At 40.6% G+C, this 23888-nt stretch overlaps 1 protein-coding gene across 1 annotated transcript in view; it reads right to left on the reverse strand.

Moving 5' to 3' along the window:
- The window catches only part of SATB2 (SATB homeobox 2), a 130601-nt gene that overhangs the window by 100985 nt on the left and 5728 nt on the right, over positions 1-23888 (reverse strand). The window contains 1 exon segment of the mRNA XM_066189651.1: positions 8659-8835. Coding sequence (XP_066045748.1) covers positions 8659-8835 — 177 coding nt within the window.

Here is a 23888-nt window from a genome sequence, read left to right on the forward strand (position 1 = left end):
TGCACAGGGAACCCGCATCCAAGGCAAACCAGGGATTCTGAAAGGTGGGATTTCCTTCTAAACAAGCAGAAGCCGATCTGGGGGGTGTGCCCTACCTCTGTTAGGTTAAAGAAAGAAGCGGCTGGGGGTGGGCTCGGCTTTGTGCGCCTGTGGGGAAGGCAGATGGGGCAGGGCAATCTGCAGCTGGAACAAAAAACCAAGCCCTCCACACCACTGGGTTAAAATGCTGCTTCCCTTATCTAGAGGAGAGAACGGAAAAAAAAAAAAAAGATTCAGCAGGTAAGAATATTTTTAAAAATCTATAAAATAAAAGAGACAAAAAATGGAAAGAAGGAATAAAAAAGCTACCCTAACATGTTAACCAGCACCAAGCTTTACTCTGCTCATCCTGCTGAATGTTTCAATATTCAGCTTGTTAGTTAACAGGCTGTTAACTGCACCTCATTTTGCTTCTCTGGACAGGGGAAGACCTAGCCTAACCTAATTTATTTCCACTTTTAAATAGAGCACTGCTTCATTATCAGATTCATGAAGACGGAAAAAAAATGAGACAACAAAATTTTATTTTTAATTAAAACTAATATAGACCATTTCTCAGTTTTATTCAAAACTGCCAGTGTTTCTGGGATTTGTGGGTTTAGCTGAGAGGTTGGGAAGAGAGACAGGAAAAATCTGAATTTATTATACACTGGTCTAACTTTTTAATCGGGTACACACTGGCCTTTCAGAGTGAACCTGATTTTTATTTCACCCTAAACTACTGTAATGGTTGATGTGACACAAAGTCTGTGGCTCCATTTCCCCAGCATTTCTTCTCTGGTTTGTAACACTGGCAGAATACAGGCAACCTTTCCCTGAAGAGTACAAAGATTAAAGAAACCTCTGTCCAGCAGTGTTACCTTTTTGCACACAGCCTGCAACATAAAGTGAATGGAAAGTACTAAAGAATGTGACCCGCATCAAACTAAAGTATTGATTCACTGTTATAGCCTGAGCAATATTGCTCAGAAACAAAGGAGACAAGAACAAAAGGTTTAATGATTTCTTCCCAGAGCACAGTCCCAGTTGGATCCATTATGACCATGGAACAAACAAACGACACATACACCACTGCAACAGGTTCACCAGAGCCTGTGGAGCTGTCACCAAAACATGATGTGCTCCAAAGCACTCAACACCAAAGTCTCTTTGCAGGTATGTGGGGTGTCACAGAGAGAAGGATGAAAGGGTCTCTCACTGGAACAACCAAAGCCCATTGTGTCCACTCTGCTCCCTCCTTTCCCCCCTGCCCCCTCTCCTGCTTTCGAGCCTGCTGTGCTCAGTCACAGACCGCAAATGAGACAGAAAGCAGCCTCAGAAGTGCTGAGCTGTTCACAACTACCTTTACTTACCCTCCTTTAAGCTGTTCAAACACTAATAAATTACCCATTTACTTACACTACCCAGATGTTTGCCATCTAGAAAAACAGATTATTATTTGTAGAAGGTTTTGTTCCGTCACAAGAATCCTGTAAACAATATACTGAGATCGGAACGCCAATATCACACACTAACTTTTGTACATCAGTTTGGGGGGGTGGCAGGCAAGAAAAGGAAAGACAGACACTTCCTGACCACTAGTCAGAAGTTAAGAACTTCCAAAGAGAGCATATCAAAAACTCAAGTACTCACTGAGTACATGCTGCTTGGATAATGAAGTTATTTAAAAGAACAGCACAAACGGAGAATAAGGATGACAAGTAATCTGAGATTAATTCATTAATTTAATTCTGAGCTTTTGCTTCCACATTTATATTATAAATATATATTTGCATGCATGTATATGAATAAAATGTGTGTATACTAAACTATAAATATATCATATATGTGTTTATATATAAACCAAAGTAACATTTAAAATAGATTCCATTTATGTATCTATAAATATGACATTCTAACATTTCTTTAGATGTTACATTTTTCATAAAAAGTGCAACACTAATTTTAGCAAAGCCTACAAATCGAAGAAGCCTCAATCTTTGTTGCTTCTTTTTTTTACGTAAGTTTTCTTAAGAGTTCTGAGGAACTCTTAAAGAGAATTCTAAGCCTTCAACTGAAATGGCATGAGATGCTGAACCTTTAACAACAGTGTCTTTCAACCCCTGTGTCCATTATGCAAAGAAATGCCTGTCAAAACCCACAAAGAACGAACAGGTTTTCAATATTCTCATTAAAATGTGACTTTCTCTCATAGTTCCAGCTAATTGAATTTCACTTACAGTTGTCATGAAGTTCTGTAGGGTAGACAAAACAGTGATTTGCTGGTAAATGATGTATATATAGAGAGAAATAAATATTTGAGAAGTTCTTAGCCCCTTTTCTTCAAACATCAGGGAGAAAGACAAAGAGTACAACTCAAGCAATGAACAGTTCAAGAAGGAGCAGCTTTTACAAGGAAAACTTCTATCTGGATGGCTGAGTATCACTGCAAGAAATCCAGCCTATTTGGCAATCGCAGACAAGTTGTCAAAGAATTGCACAGCAGAGTTTACTGCAAGATGTCGGTAGGAACCAAACCCCTTACACACACTACACTTAAATGATTTGATTTGGGTCTTTTATAATGCCACCTGCAAAACTGGAGAGAAGAAAGAAGAGTATACCCATTATAAATATCCCCATTAGAGGCAAGGGGGATAAAGGGGATTACTGAAGGTAAGGAGCTGTTAATTAGAGATGGTGTAAAACCAAACTTATGAAAAGAGATGTGAGGAGGGCTGGGTGGATTTCTTTCATTTGTTTTGGGGTGTTTTGTTTTAAATTGTGTTAGTTTAGCAGGATGAGAATAGTCCGTGTCAAAAGAGTTTGAGCTCAGAGAAATACAATGGCTTTCCATGGACTGACAACTCGTTTAGGTGAGACCAAAACGCTATCTCTATTAAAATGAAAAAGCAAAAAGTAGCAATAAAGAGTGACAGTCAGAAAGTGACCCAATATTTAGCTGTACTGTCTTATTATTTAAGGTATTATATCACCAATGACTCTCCTACTTATTAAACTTTTCTCACTAGAAGGTCTTTGATCACATGAGCATGGAGCCATGACTCAGACACTAGTGACAGTGGGCTGAGGGGTCAGAAGATCCCAGATTATAGCAGCCTTGTAATTTATTGCACATTATTCACATGAGAAACCTGAACTCAGGTTTCCGCTCATTTTTTCCCGTATTGCTACCTTGCACTTGTGTAGAAAATAGCATATCTGGTGCTCCCAGCTACAGCAAACTTGGCTGTAAACATCAAGCACAGTTCAGCAGGGTCTCACCACACTTTTACTGTACCTTTCTTGATACAGAAATATAAAACCAGCTTGTGCGTGTGTGTTCAGTGCAGCTCCCAGCTGGTATGTTCTCCCTTTACCTGACACTCAGTTGGAAGCTATTGTGGTTCTGGAGACAGCACAGATGGGAATATTTCACAGGATCTTTCCCTACTAAACATCTGCTCAGGTCCTTCCAATTGCCCTACCCTCTTGTACCAGTTTAGGCAAATCCATTCTCTCTTCGGAATTTACACCCTTCAAATATTTGTACACATGATTATAATCCCCTAAGGGGCAAGATTGTCATGCTGCTCTCACAAAGGCTAGTCTGAGTGAAGGAGCACAGCACTCTGGCTGCCACATTCTTGCACACAGCAGCCCAGGGCCTGGACTGATTGGCTGAACAGCACCGTATCACAGAGATCTGCTCTGTGCTTTGAAGTAATGCTAAAACACAGGCCACAAGCGCGAGGGGCCTCCAATTAACAGCAGAGAGCAGGGCTGAGCTCACGCACTTAAACCCTTGAAATGAGAAAACGAACACACTTGCAGTCTGGGTTATTTCCAGCCCCAGCCATGTGCACTGTTGATCCAGAGGAGAGCTCTTAACGTGCCTGTACCTTGGTTCCATTCCTACAGAGTCAGGAGCCACCTTTCTCTCTAACTGCAGCTCACAGCAAAGACAGCTCCATCAGTGCTCCTCCAGAACACGGTTCTCTGTAGAAGCACGGAAGCCAAGCTGTCCCGCGGCTGCAAGCAACATCAGAGCTTCACAGTCAAGGCAGCTGGAGTAGGACTGGAGTAGATCCTGAGGCACCCCTGGATGTCAGCTACTCTGGCCAGGCACTCATCAGCACAACAGAATTCTCCTCTTTCCCACTCCAGTGACGCAAGGCTGACAGGGCTGAGCTGTCTGATCTCTGCTTATGAAGCTACAATCTCCACAGAGCATCACTCACCTCCGTGTCCAGCTACTGCAACTCCACATGGCAAGGCAAGATACTTAAAACCTTTTTCCTTTCTTGTTCTTGTGCTACACCTAACCCACTGACCACTGCCAACCGCTCCTTCCAGCCCTCCTCTTCCACCACCCACACACAGCTCTCTTCAAGCTCAAGTCTTCCCCCGTCTCCAGTCTTTAGACAGCATTAGAAGAAACTGAGCACAAGAAGAGAGGCCTCGGAGGCATAAATGCAAGGCACTGCCTCTTGCAATGGCTCTGCTCAAGGTAATGCATTGCTTAAGAACCAGAGCTTGACATTCTCTACAGTGACTGGGATGGGAAGGATCTCTCGCTCTTTGTTAACTTTCCTCTGTTGTTTTCTCACTCCTGCCGTTCAACTTGACATCTGAGCACCATTTCACACACCTGTACACCCCTTTCCTTGTCATGGCCACACACAGCAACTAACCCAAGCAACCATCCCGTCAGTGCCTGGCTAAAGCTGCCCCCAGGGAGCAGTCACGCACTCCACACTGCCCTGCCAACACACCCAGCTCAAGTACCAGAGAAGGCAAACTCCATTGCAATGACCCATTCAGACCTGCTGACTTCGGCAGACAATGCACATCAGTTCTATGTACACACTCACAACAGCTAACAAGGAACTGGTCAAAAGAAAAAAACGTTTATCCACAGGAAATCACACTATTTTCTTTCTCACATGGATTCTAAGAAAGTAGATACTAAAAGCATCAAACTAACACTGTTCCTCTTCCACCCCACACTGAGGGGGGTAATCAGCTTTCACAGCAGGTCCCAAAGCCACAGGACTGCTTACCAGTTACACCGGATTGCAGCTACCTGCATACTACTTTGCTCCCAGCACTCAGCACTGCGTATGCTATGTGCCTCCTACCAGTTCCCTTCTCTTGCATAGGCCTGTTAGAATACCTTATCCACAAAAAAAAATTTCCTCAGGGCACGTAAATTTTATTAAACTACATATAGAACAGGTGTCCCTTTAAGCATGACTCTTTTCCTCTCTAAAAGGCACATGTAGCAGGTTCCCTACTGTCAGGTGTAGACTCAAATGATGAAAGAAAAATACATAAATGTTTATTAAACCTTTGTTGCCATTTCCACCACCAACTTTCACACCCCAGTGCCAAGCTGTTAACAAATTCCCATGCTGTTCCAGAAGAAATTTCACAGCTCCTGTCAAAAAAGGAAGTTTCATGAGGGCAGCACTTGCTGGAAAAGTCTCTGCTCCCACCACCATCAACAAAAAATCACAACCAGCTGTTTGTGGAATAAATGTGTCCTGCCCGGACTACGTGGGAATAAAGAGCTTTTTTCCAGGGAGGCACAGGGCTAGCTTCATGTACTCCTCCCAATACATTTTTGTCTCAACACTGCTTGTGCTAAGACTTATCAATTTACCTAGCCACCAGGAATAAAAATGATCCATAATAAGCCAAATGACCACAAGCCAGTACATGAGGCTCAGGCCAGGTGACCGTTGTACGTGCATGTTACAGCTCGAACGTTTGGACACAGCATCACCTCCTTGGGGAATTCTGTAGCTCCAGGTCAGCAGCCCTACAGCAGGGCCCCTCTGGGCACACAGCCCCCTCAGGGAAGCACATACCACCTACCCCTCTGTGCCATGTTCCCTTTCTGCCAGCCAGGCTCTGCTGCGCTGCTGTACAGCTGGCAAGCACGAGGCAGGGCCCTGCACACAAGGCACACACCAACTCAAGCCTCAGCAGCTCAGCAGGGCTGCCATGGGGAACCACAGCAAAGGCAGTGTCAAATCCTACAGCAATTCTCTCTGCTGCCACAGCTCTTCTTTCCTGCCCAACTAGCTCTTCTATCTGCTACAGAAGACTCTGTTCTAAAAAGAACAGGCAAAGGCAAGATGCTTCTCACAGGACGAAGTGAAATTGCCTTTCCCCTCGCGTCATACCAAAAAAAGATGGGGCTGAAATGAAACACCTTCCCAACCCAAAAGGTTTGGGACATGCCAAACTACAGCTTAGACAGCTTTTACAATACCAAAGCATTGATAAACTCATTTACTTTGTCCCTGGAGGACATAGGGACACCTACTCATGTGACTGCTTTGCAGAGCATGATGCTCAGGGCATTTTGAAAAATGCACCTGAGGACCTCCAACTTCTCATGCAGATCCTGTAATTCAGTTGATCATAAAAAAGAACTGACCATTTATTAATATGTTTTGCTAATGGAAATCGATTCCAAGCACTAGAACAGAAGCAGACTTGTCCTACAACCATAATGAATAAAGTAAATAGTTTTATTTTTCCCACCTGTTTACTAACAGAAGGTTGTGTTCCCAAATAAATCCTTATAATAGCAATTTAGTAGCATGCTTCTGTCAACCCTAGTTAACAAATTAGGGCCCTATATTCTACAAATTTTCGCATTAAACAAAACAATCTCAGAAATCTATTGGCTGTCTCTGTCTGTACCTCACTCCTCAGCTTACAGACCGAGAGCACAGAGGCAAGATACTAGAGAACATGCTGCATACTTCAGCTTCATACCTCAGGATCAGCACGGCCCGCAGTATTTGTTCAAGATGTCTAAAAGACATTGGTGGACTGACCCTTCAGTGTGAAGGTAAATAACCTGACCAAGAGATTTGTTAGTTGATGAATCTTTTAAGGTATTTTCTGTCATTCTAAATATTATACCATGTGATGTTGCCTAGAGGAATGTAATTGCTGCCCTAAAGATGAAAATACCTTTTCTTTTAGACTAATTGCAATAACTAGAGATTCAACTTGTATTTTCTAGTGGAGTTATTTGAGCAGCACATCAAGTGACAGATCAGTATCTGAACCTGCTCCTTGTTAAAGCTCAAAAACACGGTAGCCATTTCCTCCTTGCACAGTGACTAATTTCCTTCATGAGTCAATCTGTCTCCTCCTCTCTATTCTCACAACAGAGCGATGCCACAAAAGCAAGGCTCCCCCAAGTGAGATGCTCAGCCAGTGTGGGTCACTGCACTGGATGACATGCCCCCTTAGAGCAGGTTTTCTGCAAAGCCCATTCCCCCTAGGCAGTGCCAAGAATCAAATCTTGGCCACCTAATGCAGCATGTTCCACATGTTAGCTCGCAACATGTTGAGCAACTGTGTTAACTGAGATGGATAGTGCTGTCAAACAGAAAGCTGGCTCACCAGGATGGAAACAGTGGGATATGCTGACCTTTTACATCCAGGAAAAAAAAGTCCCTAAGATGACACAAAGCATTTTGTGTTAAAAACCAAAACACCTACCTTCTTGCAGGGTTTTTACTACCATATTGTGTAAATAAACACAAGTACATAAGCTCAGTCTGTATGAAGAACCTGAGCCTCTCTCACAGAGCAGAGTCTGACAGAGGAAATGAATCATTATCACTCTGCTTGGAAAGAAGTTTGCACAAGGAGCCCATGCAATTAACCACTGCCTAGAACTCCTGGATTCAACACCACCATTGCCCCTTCTGTTCCCACATTCAAATACCTACCTATACAAAACAACTCAAAGCAACAGACAAAACTCAAATCCCCAGGCAAACTGCTATTAAACTACTCTAAATGTGCACAGGTTTTATTGGTGATATGGAGACAAGCTAACAGGCTTTTCATCCGAAAGAATAAGCACTGAAATAACCTGTTTAGTATAAAAAAGCCTCTTGAAATTTGAAGTTCATTCTGGAAAGATTTTTCCCAACCCACCACCTCCTGCCCATCTCTCTCAAGATTACGATTTTAGGTTTCGGGTTTTTTGAGCCGATATTTTGGGTAGAGAGAGGAAAGCTTTGTTTATTTTAAGATTTCGCTGCTAACAGAGAATCATCTCTGAGTAGAAGGGACTATGAAGCTTTACAAAGGGTTTTGCAGCAATATAGTAGGTAAGTGAAAACAGAAATCAGCCTGCACATTTACTCCTACAACTATTTGCCAAAAAGACAGCATGCATATATATGTAACCATTCCCTACAAGGCATAATTTAAAAAATGAAGGACTACAATATGCTGTTCAAAACTGCCCTGATACAGAGGAATACAGGATATCATCTAGCTGTACACCTAAAGGTTCTATCTTCTGTGCTGACTTCCTCGAAGCAGCAACCTGCCTTGTGGTACAGAACAAGTGTGTCATGAACACCCTGACTGATCATTATCACCAGATTTCACACTTCAGCAAGATCTAGCTAATGCTTTCTAGGCAGGCTAAAAATGTAGGGCGTGTTGTTCACCTAGTTTAGGATTAAGCAATTAACACAACTGATGTAAACACTTCCAAGATTTGCTACCAATTTTCTTACTTTTTCCTTACATCAAACAACCTCAGGTGCTGTCTTCTGCAGTGCAGAAAAATGGGAAAAAACTATTGAATACCTTGTGCCTGAGCTGCAGAACTGTGGGAATACCCCAGAGCCAGGAGCGCTGTCTCCACCAGCTGGCTAAAGAGCACATCTTTGCGAACCAGAACGAACTCAGCATGCTCTTCTCGATTATCGTATTCAAGAGAGGCGTCTGACTGCTCCACCACACAAAAGACTGGAATCATCAAACCTACATGGAAAAAAACACCAAAAAAAAAAAAAAACCAACAAAACGTCAATAAGAGGAACAAGAACTGTGTCATACATGTCTGATTACATTTGTAAATTAACACACCTAGAAGACTCAGCGTAAGTGGAAATCTGCCTTTCTTCCTTGCGGGATAACTTTTCTTTCCAAGAAAAATACTTAAGTCTCATCACTTGACTCATTTAAAAACCACACTAAAAGCTCTAGAGAATACAGTTCAGGAACAGAATCATAGCCAGCATGAAGATGAACAAGATTTCCTAGTAAGACTTTTTCAATATTGCAGAAGTTTTTGAATGTCCCCGTTTCTTTCAGGTCATTTCTACACATTCAGCCACACAAAAATCTGACACACAAAGGCAATTCCTGCTTCTCTCTCCACAGTTAACTTAGGGAGAAATCAGCAGAGGCTGGTCCCCTTGGGAGACCCTGGGACATTTGTGCATTTTCAGATCACGGCCAGTCTTCTCACTGTACAAGGAAAATACTCTTGCATTGATTCTTTTTTTCTTTGCATTGTAAATGCATTGCTCTGTTGTCGTTGTTGTTGAAAATTATAATCTTGTGTTGGCAGCTGATGGTCACTCAGACCCAGAGAGACCCATGGCTATCTTTCCGCTGCATCCATGAAGAGTGTGAGAACAACTCTTTTGGAAAAAGGATCAAGGATGAGGAGGAACCACAAAAGTGGAAAACTCAGGGGGTGGTCTGGATTCAATTTTGTTGGGTTTTATTGTAAATCTACTTTTGTGGTTACAGGATCAATTGATCTGTGGCATCAGATAAATTGTGAGGCATGAACTTTAAGGGATTCAATACTACAGGCAGTAGAGAATCGTGCCAATTTGCAGGAAACTGCCCTACAGCACATTCCCAGAAGGAAGAGGGAACAGACGGAAAACCTACAGAACTGCACGGCCATTTCCACCACCTGCTACAGGCCAGTCTACATACCGTCACAGACATTTTTTAACTGGTTAATATAACTTGTTAGTCTCCAGGTAAACTAGAAAATACTGGTGCAGAGAAAAATCTCAGCCTAAAGCAGTTTTCCAAATGTGCCATCTAAGGCTCATAATGTCACCAGCAAGTTCATCTCTTAATCTTATTCTTCAGAATGAAATATAACCATTTCCAGTAGACAGTAAATACAAAAAAATCCGAGTTTATTTATGAATGTCAGACATAAATTACTGTATTCCTGGACCAGACACTTCTTTAAGGGAAAAAGAAAAGAAAGCCACATTTCAGTTCTCCTTCACAAAGTCTAGTAAATATTTTTGAGCTACTGTCAGTAGCTGCAAAACCTAGTATCTACAAACCAATAGTTATATATCCCTTCAGAAGAGTCACCCCGCCCTGAAATAAATACAGTCCTATCAGCATCTGCCAAGGAACTTAAATACTCCTTGTCTTGAATTTGGAGAGACTAGATCTACTTAAAAACATATTTTAGATACACAATTCTCAGTTAGTGACTTATCTAGCACAGCGTGACTCTCAATTTGACATTCTAACTGCAAGAGCTACACACTACAATACCCACTTGATGCGTTTCAGTTCTTTGTTTTAAAACACGTCTCAAAGTAACATGAAAGAAGGTTACAGCATCACATTGATACTGCTTCCTCTTCACTGCTTGATTCTGGGTTAAACTGATGCATTTTGCAAGTTCAGGCAGCCAAATTCTAACACATAGTGCTAAAAAAAAAAAAAATCTTAGTGAAAAAAAATCTCTAGGTGCTTTCCTGAAGAGACGGCACACGGGTGATCACGTTCCTCTGAAATCAGTGACAAAATTCCTTTTCCTATCAAAGGTTAAAATTTGAATTCTATTTGTCCATACATCATTTAACTAGTTAAAATGAAAATAAGTGCCTTTAAGTGACAAACTTCCAGTCCTGTCGAACATACAGGCTGTCACAGCACTTTTGATGGGGCTATTAATGTCTTAGCAAAAGATTAAGATAATTGGCCAAATGCTGAGGCTGTAATATCAGTTGTGTAAATTACATTTTGGCAAGACAGAAAAAGTGGTGAAGCAAACTGATGAGAGGGATGTCACACTGTCTTTTATGCTCCTGCTGGATGCTTTCCTTGTCACACAATAGTCTCTCCTTCTCAGCACAGAAGTCACACCTATTCTCTGCACTCATCCTTTACTGTCCGAGTACAAACAGGATCTCAACTGCTAGAACGGATGCCAGTCATTATGTCCCTTTATGGATAGCACAAAGGACCCCACACGACTCTGGCCCATGATGACTTTCCTGCTGCCCACACTTGCAGGAACCCTGCTAAAGAAACAGCTTTTGAAAAAATGTCTCTGAACTCAGTGACCCAGAGTAACTGATGATAAGCTGCTATTAGTACCTTAAAAACAGAGAGCAAAGGGCGGGTTACTACATCTTTCATTACTGACCTATTCTCAGGCCTCTCACTATAGCACCTGGAATCTTAATACTGATTTTAAAAGTAAAACAAAAAGCAACAGTAACCAAACTTATTCCAAGCCGATCTCTCTCCAAGGAAGTTTCAACTGCTTTGCTCTCTATTTCGCATTCGAGATTAAACTGTCATATCTCCAATGAACTTACTACCTCAAACTTCTCTGTTTCCTAATGTTATCTGAAAATAAACATACTTTCAGTAGGCTGAAATCAAAAGGAAAAACATCTGCAGATGCCAACATGCTCTTTACATGCTGATATACATGATGGCTTGCTCCTGCATGCATATATTACACCTCCAGCTCACAACAGGGCCCTTAGAGAAGAGCAGTACAAGTTAGTCACTACTCACTGTCATTCCAGTTGAAGAACTTGGAGCAGTACTCAAGAGAACTGGAGATCAAGCATCCATAATAGTCTCACATGCGGTGCTACTGCAGTGCAAGCCAGCCTTACTCATAAATCCTGGAACTCCTCAGCTCTTTCCCTAACGAGCCATCAGGCAGAATCCCTGTCATCCACCCTCGCCTGTGCACAGGCACGGAGCAGGCTGAGGTCCCCCGGCACTGAACTCGTGTGCACTCCTCTCCCAGCTTTAGAGAGAGGCTGCAGGGAGTGATGCTGCACAGCTCATGGTACATGACACACGGCACTGCTTTTCACACACAGAGAAACGAGGAGTAATCCGAGGGCTAAAAAGGAAAGGGCTTGTTTCCTTCAAGGACAAACACAATGCTGTTATGCACACAGAACATTAACAGGAATCACAAACCCTATACTAAAGGCTTTCTCTCCTTGATTTTGGTTAACGTAACTGACTCATGAACAACTCTTTCACGCTTCCCGCAGAGCTCTGACCCCATATAGATGGCATCTGCATAAAATGTCAGGGGAGCATAAACCAAAATCTATAGAAAGGCTTTTATAAGGACATCCATACACAGCATGAATCCCATCTAACCCACAAAAGACAGCAGCACAAAACTGTCCCCATCATTACTCAGAAGAAGAGAATGGTTAGCAGCAACCAGTCCCTCTATATTACACATTTAAAGCAAATCAGAGAGGAGATTTAAGCTCCGCTGTTGCTTTCACTGAAAAGCTGCAATGTAAAGAGACTCTCTGTAAACACACTTGCGCTTTTTGCCAAGACTCTTCTAAGGGGCAGAGAAATTAAGAAGAAATTAAATATGTATCAAAGAGACCAAATGCACTTTTTACCTCCTTGCCCATTTTAATCTATAGTTTTATTTCACGGGGAAGAATCAATTCTTTAAAAATGAAGGAAAGAGAAATAGATATTTCATTAGAGAAGTAAAAACCCAAGACACTCTGCTGCATAAAGCATTCATTTTTACAAAAAAAGACCTGGAGCCAGTTAAAAGCATTATCAATCTGCAATCATACAGCTCCCTAGAAAACATTTTCAGTTCTTAGACTTCCAAGTAAAAGTTGCAGATTTCTAATGACAAACCAGAAGAAAGAGAAGAAAGCAGTTATTAAAAAGTCCTGCACGGTTTCATTTGTTCATTTGCAAATAATACTTTGTCCAGTCCATGCTTTTTTAAGTAACAGATGTGATACTACTGGCACTTAACTTCTATGCATGGTCTGCTTGCACAGAAGCATTACAGGCAGAGCAGAAAGCTGAGAGCTCTTACAGCCACCCACCTCTCCTGCCATTAAATAGGGAGCAGTGCTTGTGTGTCCTAATAAGTATAAAATGAAGATCAACTAGAAAGAAAAAGCACCAATAAAATTCATGTCTTTTTGGATCAAAATCTCTTTCCATCACGTCATGTTTTGAGTCCCATCAAGGTGTTATTTAATTTTATCTAATTCGAACAATTTCCAAACATCAGGTTGATTAATTTCAACAGCATGGTGTTACGGAAAGATTTACTGTACAGGGGTTGTCTAGCAGGGAATTAATAAAAAAGCCAGTTCTTTGCCCTGAGTAACATGAGGTTTTAAGACTTCCCAGATTTCTAGTGGGAATACTTCACAGCACAAGCATGTTTTCTTCTGGGAGTGAAAGCCACCAAAATTATTAAAAACTGAGATCAAATGATGGTGTCAAACCCAAAGGAAATCATTCTACAGTGGAGAGATTTTTATCAAGTGAAGAAAGTGGAAAATAAAGTTGTTGTTGTTGCTGCTATGCTTTGGGTTTTTAGGTTTTGTTTATTGGCTATTTTTTTGTTTTGTTTCATTTTAAACAGAACACAGACAAACATGCAGAGTAATCTTCCTCACAGACAAAGCAAATTTCTATGGTTTGGAGTTAAGAAACCAGGACATCTACTTGATTCATAAACTACTGAAAATTCTTCATTATTTCATGTAGAAAACATTTTCCCTAGCAGAGACTGCAACGTGGGCCGCTTTCTAAGCTGGCCTTTCCACCACGGAGGGAGGGAGGGGAAAGAAAAAAAAAGAAATCTAGGCAATAACAAGAGCGGAATCCACAAATGCTTATTTCCACACACACCTAAAAACCACTGAAGTAAAAGCAGCTTTGGCTGGACTTCTAAGATGAGAACCTTACCCTACAAAAGAAACGAAGAAGCCCAATTAGCAAAGCATGGATTGTCTTGAAATTATCTAGATAAAGATTCCGTATATTTAACAATAAAGCATGCTTCCACAACTGGCAGTAACCACAGGAAGCAATCAAACTACAAACATTTCCTAAACCTAATCTGCTTCTGTTTTTTCTTTAGAAAAAAAAGAGAGACCTCTCTTTAGAGAGAGACCTTTATCCAGGAAAAGCAGTCAAGGGAAAGCAGTCTATTTATTTCTCTCTGCACTGCAGTAGAGCTGACCTTATATATACAGATTTGTTATTTTAACTGTCTTTCCCTTTCTTCTAAACAAATTTGAAAAATGAACCTAAACTGAGAAAAATGCTTTAAAAGGCAGAAATCGGCAAAGGAGAGGTTTGCTAGTTCTCCTTTTCACAGGCTGCAGCTCTAATTGAAAAGGCAGAAGCCAATTCGACAGCTTCCAGTTACACAGAAATACCTGAATTTCTGCAGCAAAGATACCATCCTGCATCCTAACGCGTAACACAAATCCATGATTTCCTTTCTGAAAAACTTCACCCCACTACTAAGTCAATTAAAAAAAGAAAAAAGGAAAGGAAAGAGAAAGGGAAGCTTTAAAGCCTCAGCGTGCCACTCCTTCAAAACAGCGTAAAGCGCAAATCCTGACATGATCAGAAATTAAAACCTAGTTCACATGCTAATAATCAGGAGATTTCTATTAAGGACTTGACTAGCTAAACAAACATAGAATCAGAGAATCATTTTGGTTGGAAAAGACATTTAAGATCACATGCAACAATAGAAGACAAATTCATAACCAGAAAAATCAACTGCACTCCAAAATGTGGGATATTTTGTCCAGTTGGTTGGGGCTTTTTCAAGACGAAAGACATCAGATAGTATTTGGAAAAAAAAGGGTTTGTTTTTTTTTTTTAATCTCAACACCATTTTTGTTTAAATCATAGCGTAGCTGTAGCTGATGGTGATGTGAGATGTCCAGAAAATCCTGCGGAGTCCAGCTGAGGGCTGCAAGATGCAGGAGATACAATGAAAGGCTTAACAAGCACAATCACACCGTGTCCACAAGGCCATACACGCACGACAGTTCACACTCAAGAAGGATCTGGCTTGAAGCAGACCCCAGGTTCAGCCCACGCTGGTGCAATTCCGTGATAAGGTGGAAGAGACAGAGTTCCCTCACTTCAGCAAGCATCAGGCATGTCCATTAAGACTCACTTGCAAGTGACACCATAAATCATGAATACAATTAAATCGGACAGAATGTAAGCTGTTGGCACTTAACTTATTTACAATAAATGCTTGGTTTGGGTAAATGGACTGTGTTTCAGCCTTTTACTTATCAAGCAGCAGCTTACAACAGTCTCATTATGAAGCTGAGAATTCTTGCACTGTAAATCTTTTTTAATGGGGACTGAAGGAATGACTTTGCAGTTGTTTGTCACTAACCACTCGGAACCACGTGAAGAAAGCTGTGTGCACACACTGACAGGCAGCCAGCGGGAAATCGCTATGTCAAATACAGGAGACTGTACCAAGATCTTTGCAACTGTACAGTCCTATGTGGCATCAAGCACCTCATTACAGCAAAAGGTTTTGTTTAAAAACAAGGACCCTAGTTTCTGCTAATCCTCTGATCTCCAGTGTGTTCTAGACAAAATGCAAGATATCTGATTTTGCATATAAGCAGTAATGTGATGCTGTTAAACTCCTACTCTTCATGGGTTTATAAGCCCGCTGCAAATAATTTGTTCCAGGATGCAATTTGGTAAAGAAGAGCTCAGTTCACAGATGATTTTAATACAGTGTTTGCCAAAGAAACAAAATCATGTTAAATAACATTATATTGTAGAATTTTTCTTCTTAGGAGGGCCAGAGGAAGTAAAGCTAAGGACAATGTCTTTCTACTCCTCCTCGGCTATTTTTTCTGGCTTTACATATTCAATAAATCTGTAGGCAGGAAATGCATTTCTACATTTTATATTTTAGCCAATGGCGAATGCAAACCACAAGGTATTATTTACATCTTTCTTCAGCTTCCAGTCCCTTCTGTGGCTTCAGTCTCCCAGCCATCACAGCTATCCCAGATCTCAGGAAGTCTTATAAATAAGTCACTACCATCTCTGCAGATGTCCTCTGCTTCTGACAGCTTAACTACCCAAAGAATCCTTCTCCTAGCTGAAATAACAGCCTTACTGTTTAACACAAAATATTTCAGGCCACTATGCCACCACAGAAACATATTATGAAACTCATAACTTGATTTGATAATACTTGAATTTCCAAAAAAAAATGGTATAAAAGAAAAGCCATATTTAGAGCATGTGCTGTGACAAACAAGAAATGAGAAACAGAACACCAAGCATTTACCTCTGGCACAGCCTCTCCCGCGGCGTGTCTGGGACAGAAGTGTTACTCGCAGGAGATGAGGCCTTTTCTTAGTCAAAGCAAATCAGCTGTTTATGGTAACAAACCCCTTTTGCTAAACCAGTTGCACTAACTCGACCTGAAGTTTGAATCTGTCACACTGGTTAAGTTCACAGAGTAGGAACAGGAGCAGCCCCACTGGGGCTTTGTGCCACCCTGTTAGCCCAGGGACAGCCATGCACAGGGCAGCCAGGAGGCAAGAGCAATTAAACAGGAGAATAAAGCACTTCCACCTCTCCAATTAAACTAGCAAAACTGAGAGCAATGATAGCCCAGAGCTCAAAATACTGCTTTGAGGGAGCCCAAGTGAGAAGGCAGCACAAACAGCTGTCTAGTTGCTCCAGCAGAAAGCTCAGCCGCCCATGCCGGTAGCACCCCCAGCACGCAGGAATCCTGCGGGACACCAGCCCCGTGCTGGCCACCAGAATCACACACAGGCCCTCCAATCCATGGAACAGAATCATAGCATCAGTTAGGTTGGAAAAGCAAACTTAAAATAATTGAGTCTAACTATTCCCATTCAAGTGAAGACACTATAGCTACATTTTTCCTAAATAAAACAGCTCAGTTGGTTCAACTTGTTTCCAGTTATAAAAGAAGAAAAAATATTCCACAGCCATACTTTATAATATGAACGAAATGGAAAATATACTCCTTTCACTCAAAATCAGCGGAATGAACACTTCTAAAATCACATGACTTTTTGTTAAAAAAAATCATCTCAAGACATTAATTTCCTATAAGTTTTAGGTTTTGGTTTCTTTAACTTAAAAACAGGTATAGGGATTGTGAGGGGTTTTAGTTTGGGGGACTAGTTTCTGATACTTTTCTCTCAAAAACGTAACAGAACTCGCCTAAGGGGCTAAGACTCTGTGCCAAGTTCCACCCAAAATTATTTTTAATGACCAACATTTTTAAACCCTGAAAACTGGAACCACTAATAAGCCCTTAAATTCAGTGGTGCTAGCAGATGCCACCATATTATGTAATTTTTGAAGCAAAAAAACATCTTCTAGCAAAAGCATTTTAATGAAGGTTCTATTAACTAGTCTCCTGGTACTGGGAGAAGTCCCCTGGAATGCAACAGAAAAGCTTTCATAGCTGGTTTGAGGTTTTATTTCTGGAGAAGTGCTGCACACCACACTCGGGCCTATTTTGGGGTCTCCACTGGGACCCACCAGCAAGTTCTTTTCTCCTTTATGTCCATCCCTCTGTGAACCACTCCCTGGCAAGGAAGAGAAGAAATCTTATCACCCCTTCTTCATGTTACAAGATAAATGTCTGCCAACCTACACCTCTGCCTTCAAACCCATTTGCAGGCTCCAACAGTGAAACAAGCTGAATTACCCGCAACCACTGTAACCACTGCCTCCTTCCCTCGTATCTCATGGATACTGGCAGCACTAGAAAACCTCATGTCTAAGTGACAATGTCAACACATATGGCAGAACCGGCTACGGGCAAAAGTTACAAGCACGCAAGCAAGAGGACAAGCCACATTAAACTCTCTCTGAACAAATGTTGTCAAACTCAATGGTAACGGATGAAGATCTTCATCCTGCTTCACTTTCAGCAAGGCTAAGGCTATTGCTACAGCAATATCATTACTAGATGGTCTTTCTCTGGTAGAGGGAGACTACAAAAATCTTCGTCAGATCTTCAGCGGGAAAATAAGTGCAGGAGAGAATCACAAACGAGAAAATGTAGAAGCCATTCTGTCCTCCAGAAGTCAGCCAACTTCCCCCTGTGCCTCTCTTTTCACCAATCAACATGGAGTCTTCAGGCAGTCTGCACCTACAGCCCATTATGGGTCAGCAACTGCCCTCTGGGGCTTGGCCTTTACTTACAACTCCAACGTTTCACACCCTTGTGGACAGAGGCCAACTTCTGAGTGGCCTTCTCTTGTATTGTCTTACAGTAGAGTTGTGGGGGAACCACTCTTCAAACACAAGATCACACATTTAACAGCTATCAGTCTGAACATTACTCCTTCAGGAATATTTACATTTATCTGCCAGCAGGTCACAGTAATCTAATGGGTTTTAGTAACAACCAGATCTTTATCAAACAAGTCATGAGGTCAAGGAACAAAAAATAACAGATACATTCTCTTCCTCAGGTATGCACATGACCCTTCATCCAGTTAGGAATATTTCGGGGCAAGGGTGGAAAAGACCTAGCTATAGGCTGACCTACTGTGTGTGGATTCACTTCAGAAGAGTCAGCAATGCTTCTGAGGCTCAACAAGCTGAATCGTTGCATTACTATGGTGCACAGAGCTACACTAAAGAATTAGATACTTCTGCTAGTGCAAATGCATGTGCTCACTGAGAGGTGTTAGCCAAAGAAAGCAGATTACATCTGTGCTCCAAAGGCCGAACTGGCTCCCAGCTTACTTTTGGATGCCATTCCAAATGTTGATTTATAAAGCTGTATGATACAGGACTAGAGCCAAGGCTACTGTAGCAAGGCTCTCTCTTCCCACGTAAGGTACAGCAGAAAAGACACTTCTGCTTACAGCTCTGGGAGTCCGAGAAAATGGAGAGCCAGGATCCCTCAGCCTCGAGCCTTCAGCTAGTTTGGTCCCTTTGGAAGAAGCACACAGATGCACAGCCCCTTGGCACAGGGCCCTTCTAACTTTTGGGTCTTAATCTGAACCCTGTGATGGTGAGGTAGCTAAAGGGCCATAGAAGAGCCAGTCTCAGGTAGCGATGGTTTAGGAGACCAAGTACTCTTCTTTGCATTCATGCCCATAGATTTGAAGAGGGCACAAAAAACCGAAACACTCCTCCTACATGAAGGACCACAGCTTTTCTTTTGGAAAGAGAAGGAAGCAATTTTGTCTACTTTCTACCTGTCCATGGCATTCTCAAAGCTCATCTAGCTAGCAGGTCAATATGACACTGTAATCATACTAATGCCATCAGAAAGGCTCAATACATTCATTATTATGGCAGACCCAGACACTCAGGCAATGCCTAACCTGAGCATTATTGTCAGGCAATACGCCTACTTTCTGCATACTTGCTCACAGGAGCACCCATATGAAGTCTACTATCCAGACTTCTAGCTTGAAAAACAAGCTACTTTAAAGAAAAAAAAAAAAAAAGGAAAATTAAAAAAAGCTCACACTTCTGTTACTCTGCATTTTCTCTAAATCTAAAAATTGGTAGCATGTATGACAGGTCCACCTCATTTTTCTTAATGATGTTTTTATTATTCTTTCACTCAATTAAAACAGAAATGGATATTGCATCTTCTGACTGTATAATTGTTATTGTAATCTGTTTTCGATCACTGCTTGGGAAATGGGTCCAAAACAACATAAACTATCCACAGCCTCAGAATACAAGTCATTTTCTTTTACTACAATACTTAAAGAGACATCTATCATGTTGCTCCGCTAACATGTTTGTATTATGGCAAAGAAGTTATTTGTAAGTTGGGAAAAGACATTATGAAAATCACCTTTTACTCCAAAGTATTGTATAACTCATAATTTATAACTACATTTCTTAATAACCATTCAAAATAATAAGGCTGGAAATTGTGCACATCTAATTTTAATATATAAATAATGGAAATGCACATAAACCAAAATATGCTCAAAATATGAATTTATATTACTCTCAAAAAAAAAAAAGCTGGTTATAGTTTTGAAAATAACATGCTTCATTTCCAATATATGCCTGTCAGTTAAATTTATGGCTAAACATTCTCCATGAGTTTAGATTACCAAGATGGTAAATACTTCTTTGTGAGTTTCCTCACTTATCTGAAGATTCCGTCCAAATGCTGACAAAGTCAGCAACTTCTCAAGAGGGAAGTGCTGGTGATATCCAAGTAAAGACAGACTAATCCAGCCCCTTCTCAACATTACAAATAGAATGGAGCAGCTGAGAGAGACAAAGTAACCTTGTGGCCGTGTGCAGCCACATAAACCATGCTTTTGATACAAGAAACTCCCCTCCTGACATTTCATGCCAGGTTAGCCCCTTTGAAAAGTTTTGCTGTCAATAGTACGTCTTTTCATCTCAGTGTGTGTCTTTGGGGAACAAATGAGGGACCATGTTTAAGTGGAAGACATTTCTACTGCATTCGGAAAACACAGTGGGTATACGGTTATCTCAAGAGATGCTTGCAGCTTTATATAAAATAGTGTCTGACAGGTATTGAGATTTTTCTGACCTTCTTTATTTACCTTGCTGGCATTGCTAGTAACAAGGTACAGTTGTGCTCAAATTGTTTAATATTGCACGTCCATCTGATACAAGGACATCAGTTAGAGCACAACGACTAAACATTTTTAGCCAGGTAATTAGCCAGATGATTTTCTATTTAGAAAAACAAGTCATATGCTTAGATCCTTATCTAGAGCTACCTGCCCTTTTTCTTCAAGTTCTTTCTGTTTCCTTCATACAGCTTCTACAAATAATGACAATCTTCTCTTTTTCCAAACATCACTGCATGAAGCACCAATAATCATTCAGCATTCGACAAGAAATTGAAAATATATCTCGAGTTCAGACACAGTCCTCCTGCCCTAGCATCCAGCTGACCAAAACATCGATGCAGGGCTCACACTTCATTTTTTAAACAATCTGTAAATTATTTACATGGTTTTATTCTAAGTAGAAGTGCCTCCTGGAAAGAGGTTTTACATAAGATCTCAGATACTAGCAACATCGACATTCACACCTTTAAAACTGAGAGTAAGAATTACACTTAAAAAACCCAGAGCAAAACACAACGCTAACCAACCAACAAAACAAACAAAACCTTTCAAACATCTTTTAAAAGAGTATTTCAATGTCAGCAGCCCTAAACTGCTAACAGACAAATGCCAAAATCTTGCATATTTGTATATCTTCAGGGGACACTCATCGAGCTAGCAAATAAGTTTTAAAAGGAAAAAAAACCAAACAACCAAAAATACTATTTCATGGGGGTTTTTTAAGTTCCCTGAAATAGACAAAATAACACTGGAAATATAAAATATTTTCCCCTTACCAATATTTGGATCAATACAAATGAAGATGGGGACAAAATATACTCGACAGCTGCAGTACGTGCTTTCGTACAAAGCACAGGAACACTGGATTAAAAAATATCCCTAACTATAGAATAATGACAATATGGACAGCATTTCTTGCTGGCTGAGAACTTATCATACAATAAAGCAGTCAACACTTGGCAATGGCCATGAGAACCTCAACTAGATGAGCTAACAACTGCCCCCAAATGAGATGGCAAAGAGTATTTTCTGTCTTTCATACCACTAATCAATGTAAACTCATTTGTCTGCAGCGCCGCAGCAGAGACGCTGCCGATGAGCATTCTGCAACAAGTACAAAGCTTCTTGGAGGGCAATTTCTTCTAGTATCACTGGAGGCTAGAAAACATTTCTCAAAAGCCATCAAATACTCAGCTGCCTTTTGTGTGCTGTGACGATTTCTTACATCTGCATTAGTGACACGTGCCACCGCAGGGACAGATCCAGCTGACCCCAGACATTCGGGACAGTAGGAACCAACTACCACAAGGCGATTTTTTCAGAGCTCGAACGGGCTCTGGCTCCTTGCACAACACGGCGGGCTGGCTTCAAAGACGCCCCGAGCTTCAAAAGGACAGCATGCTCCTTCAGTAGTTACAGAGTATGAATCAGGCACAGGTTATCTCCCAACAAACCCCTGTGCTATCAATTCAAAGGGACTTGGTAATACTTCATACCTTGAAAAACTGGGCCTTTAATCCTAAAAACACAGCAGTAGTTACTAATTTAACTAAATTATGAGGGGCAGTAATTAAAGGCCTAACTTAGCTATGCCTTGCAATTTGGGATTCCAAAGAAGATCTTCCCAAGTTTTACAGATTTTCAGCTATTTTGAAAAGTTTAAAAATAAGATTTAAAAGCAGGTTGGGAACTGCACAATCACAAAAATAAGGATTTTCTAAACAGCGCATACAGATGTTTGGTGAATATAAATACATGACTGCAATAAAACACTTCATTTGACAGCACCATAGTTGCCATATTGTATTACCATGTTCTGTGTCAATGCGAGTGACAAAAATCTTACTGGTTCAAGTATTTTACTTAAGCTCCAGACCACCGTTGTGGCTCTTTTCCTCCCCATTCCACACAGACAGCTCTAAAGAAAACATCAATAACAGAAAGTAACTGCAAAAATAAATATTCAGGCTAGCATCTCCATGAAGAGTACTAAACTCAAATACTTCTCAAGGAATTTCAAAGTAAGTGATACCATCTGAAAGTCTGTGCTACAGACTAGAAAGTTTCAATATGACATGGCTGTCTGTTGAAATGACGAGTTGATTACAGTTACATTATGCCAGGTTTTTTCTATTTTTAAATCAAGATAAAATATTCAGCAGAGTAGGAGTATTTAAATAGAATATAAGGATTTCACAAAGCTAGGTATTTGGGAAAGGAGTCTTCAAACTTCACCTCTAAGTGTTTATTCATAACAATAAAATATTAATACTGTCGGCCTTCCTGCAATGGCCGAATTCTTCCTCTAAATTCTGAGTGGAAGATAAGTCACTATTTAATCCCTTGAAAATATGTTACCTCATTAGCATCTTTATAGTTTTTAATATGATTTTGCCATCTTCTTTAGGCACAAAAACAGTTCTGGGGAGTCACTGAAACCTCCTGTTAAGGTGAGTTTGTCAAAGAATTGCCCTATAAATAGTTGACAGTAAATATACTGTTCTATCCCAGTGAAACCAAGAAAAGGCAGGACCCAACTTAAAAAGGGAGGAGTAAACAGAGAATTAATACGGATTATTTCAATTACGTTGGTTGCTTTTTCTTTCCTTTGGTTTATGATAAGAATAACAGCATGCAGTTAACTAACACGGGCATGGGTGTGGAGAGGAAGCAGGGAGATGACTTGAAACATTTAGGAACTGTTGCGGGGGAAAGAAAAAAATCTTACTACCACTAATCTTAAATCTTGAATTCAAAATTGTTGGTGTCTTTCTGCAGATGCAACTTAAGGGTTCCAAAATTACCCTAAACATAAAATTATCTCTAGGTCACTGAATGGGTGGATACCCTACATTCTGTTTAATGTGTATGTTCGATTGCACACGCACTTCAACCAACTGTATCTTTATTTTAATAACAGACCAAGTACTGAAAACACATAAAGAAAGACTATTTTTCTACCTCAGCAAAAATACAGCTGATACACTGCATGACCCTTCAGTCTGCTCTGTTCGTTCTATTTACATGACACAGCTTGATTGGAAAAGGGAGAGAGGGGTGAAGATCAGCAAAAAGACCAGAAACTCATTTTTAACAATCAGACACGAAAAAGAAATCACTGCCTTTTCTTACTGTTCCTGTTAAATCAGAGGTTTCTGCCTCATTATGTATCAGAAACATGCAAAATCCAATATTTTACATTTCTTCCAAATCTCCACTGAATTTTATCAAATTAGAAAGCAACATTTTCCAACTATGCAGCCACAAATAAAATATAAAATATAAATATAAAACATAAAAATAAATCTATGCTGGTTCCTGATATTAATAAGGATTTGCAGCTTTCATGCTTCTGTATTT

This window comes from Chamaea fasciata, unplaced genomic scaffold, assembly GCF_029207755.1.
Source record: "Chamaea fasciata isolate MVZ Bird 193981 ecotype frontalis unplaced genomic scaffold, bChaFas1.0.hap1 SCAF_8, whole genome shotgun sequence".
In the NCBI taxonomy this organism is placed as follows: domain Eukaryota; kingdom Metazoa; phylum Chordata; class Aves; order Passeriformes; family Sylviidae; genus Chamaea; species Chamaea fasciata.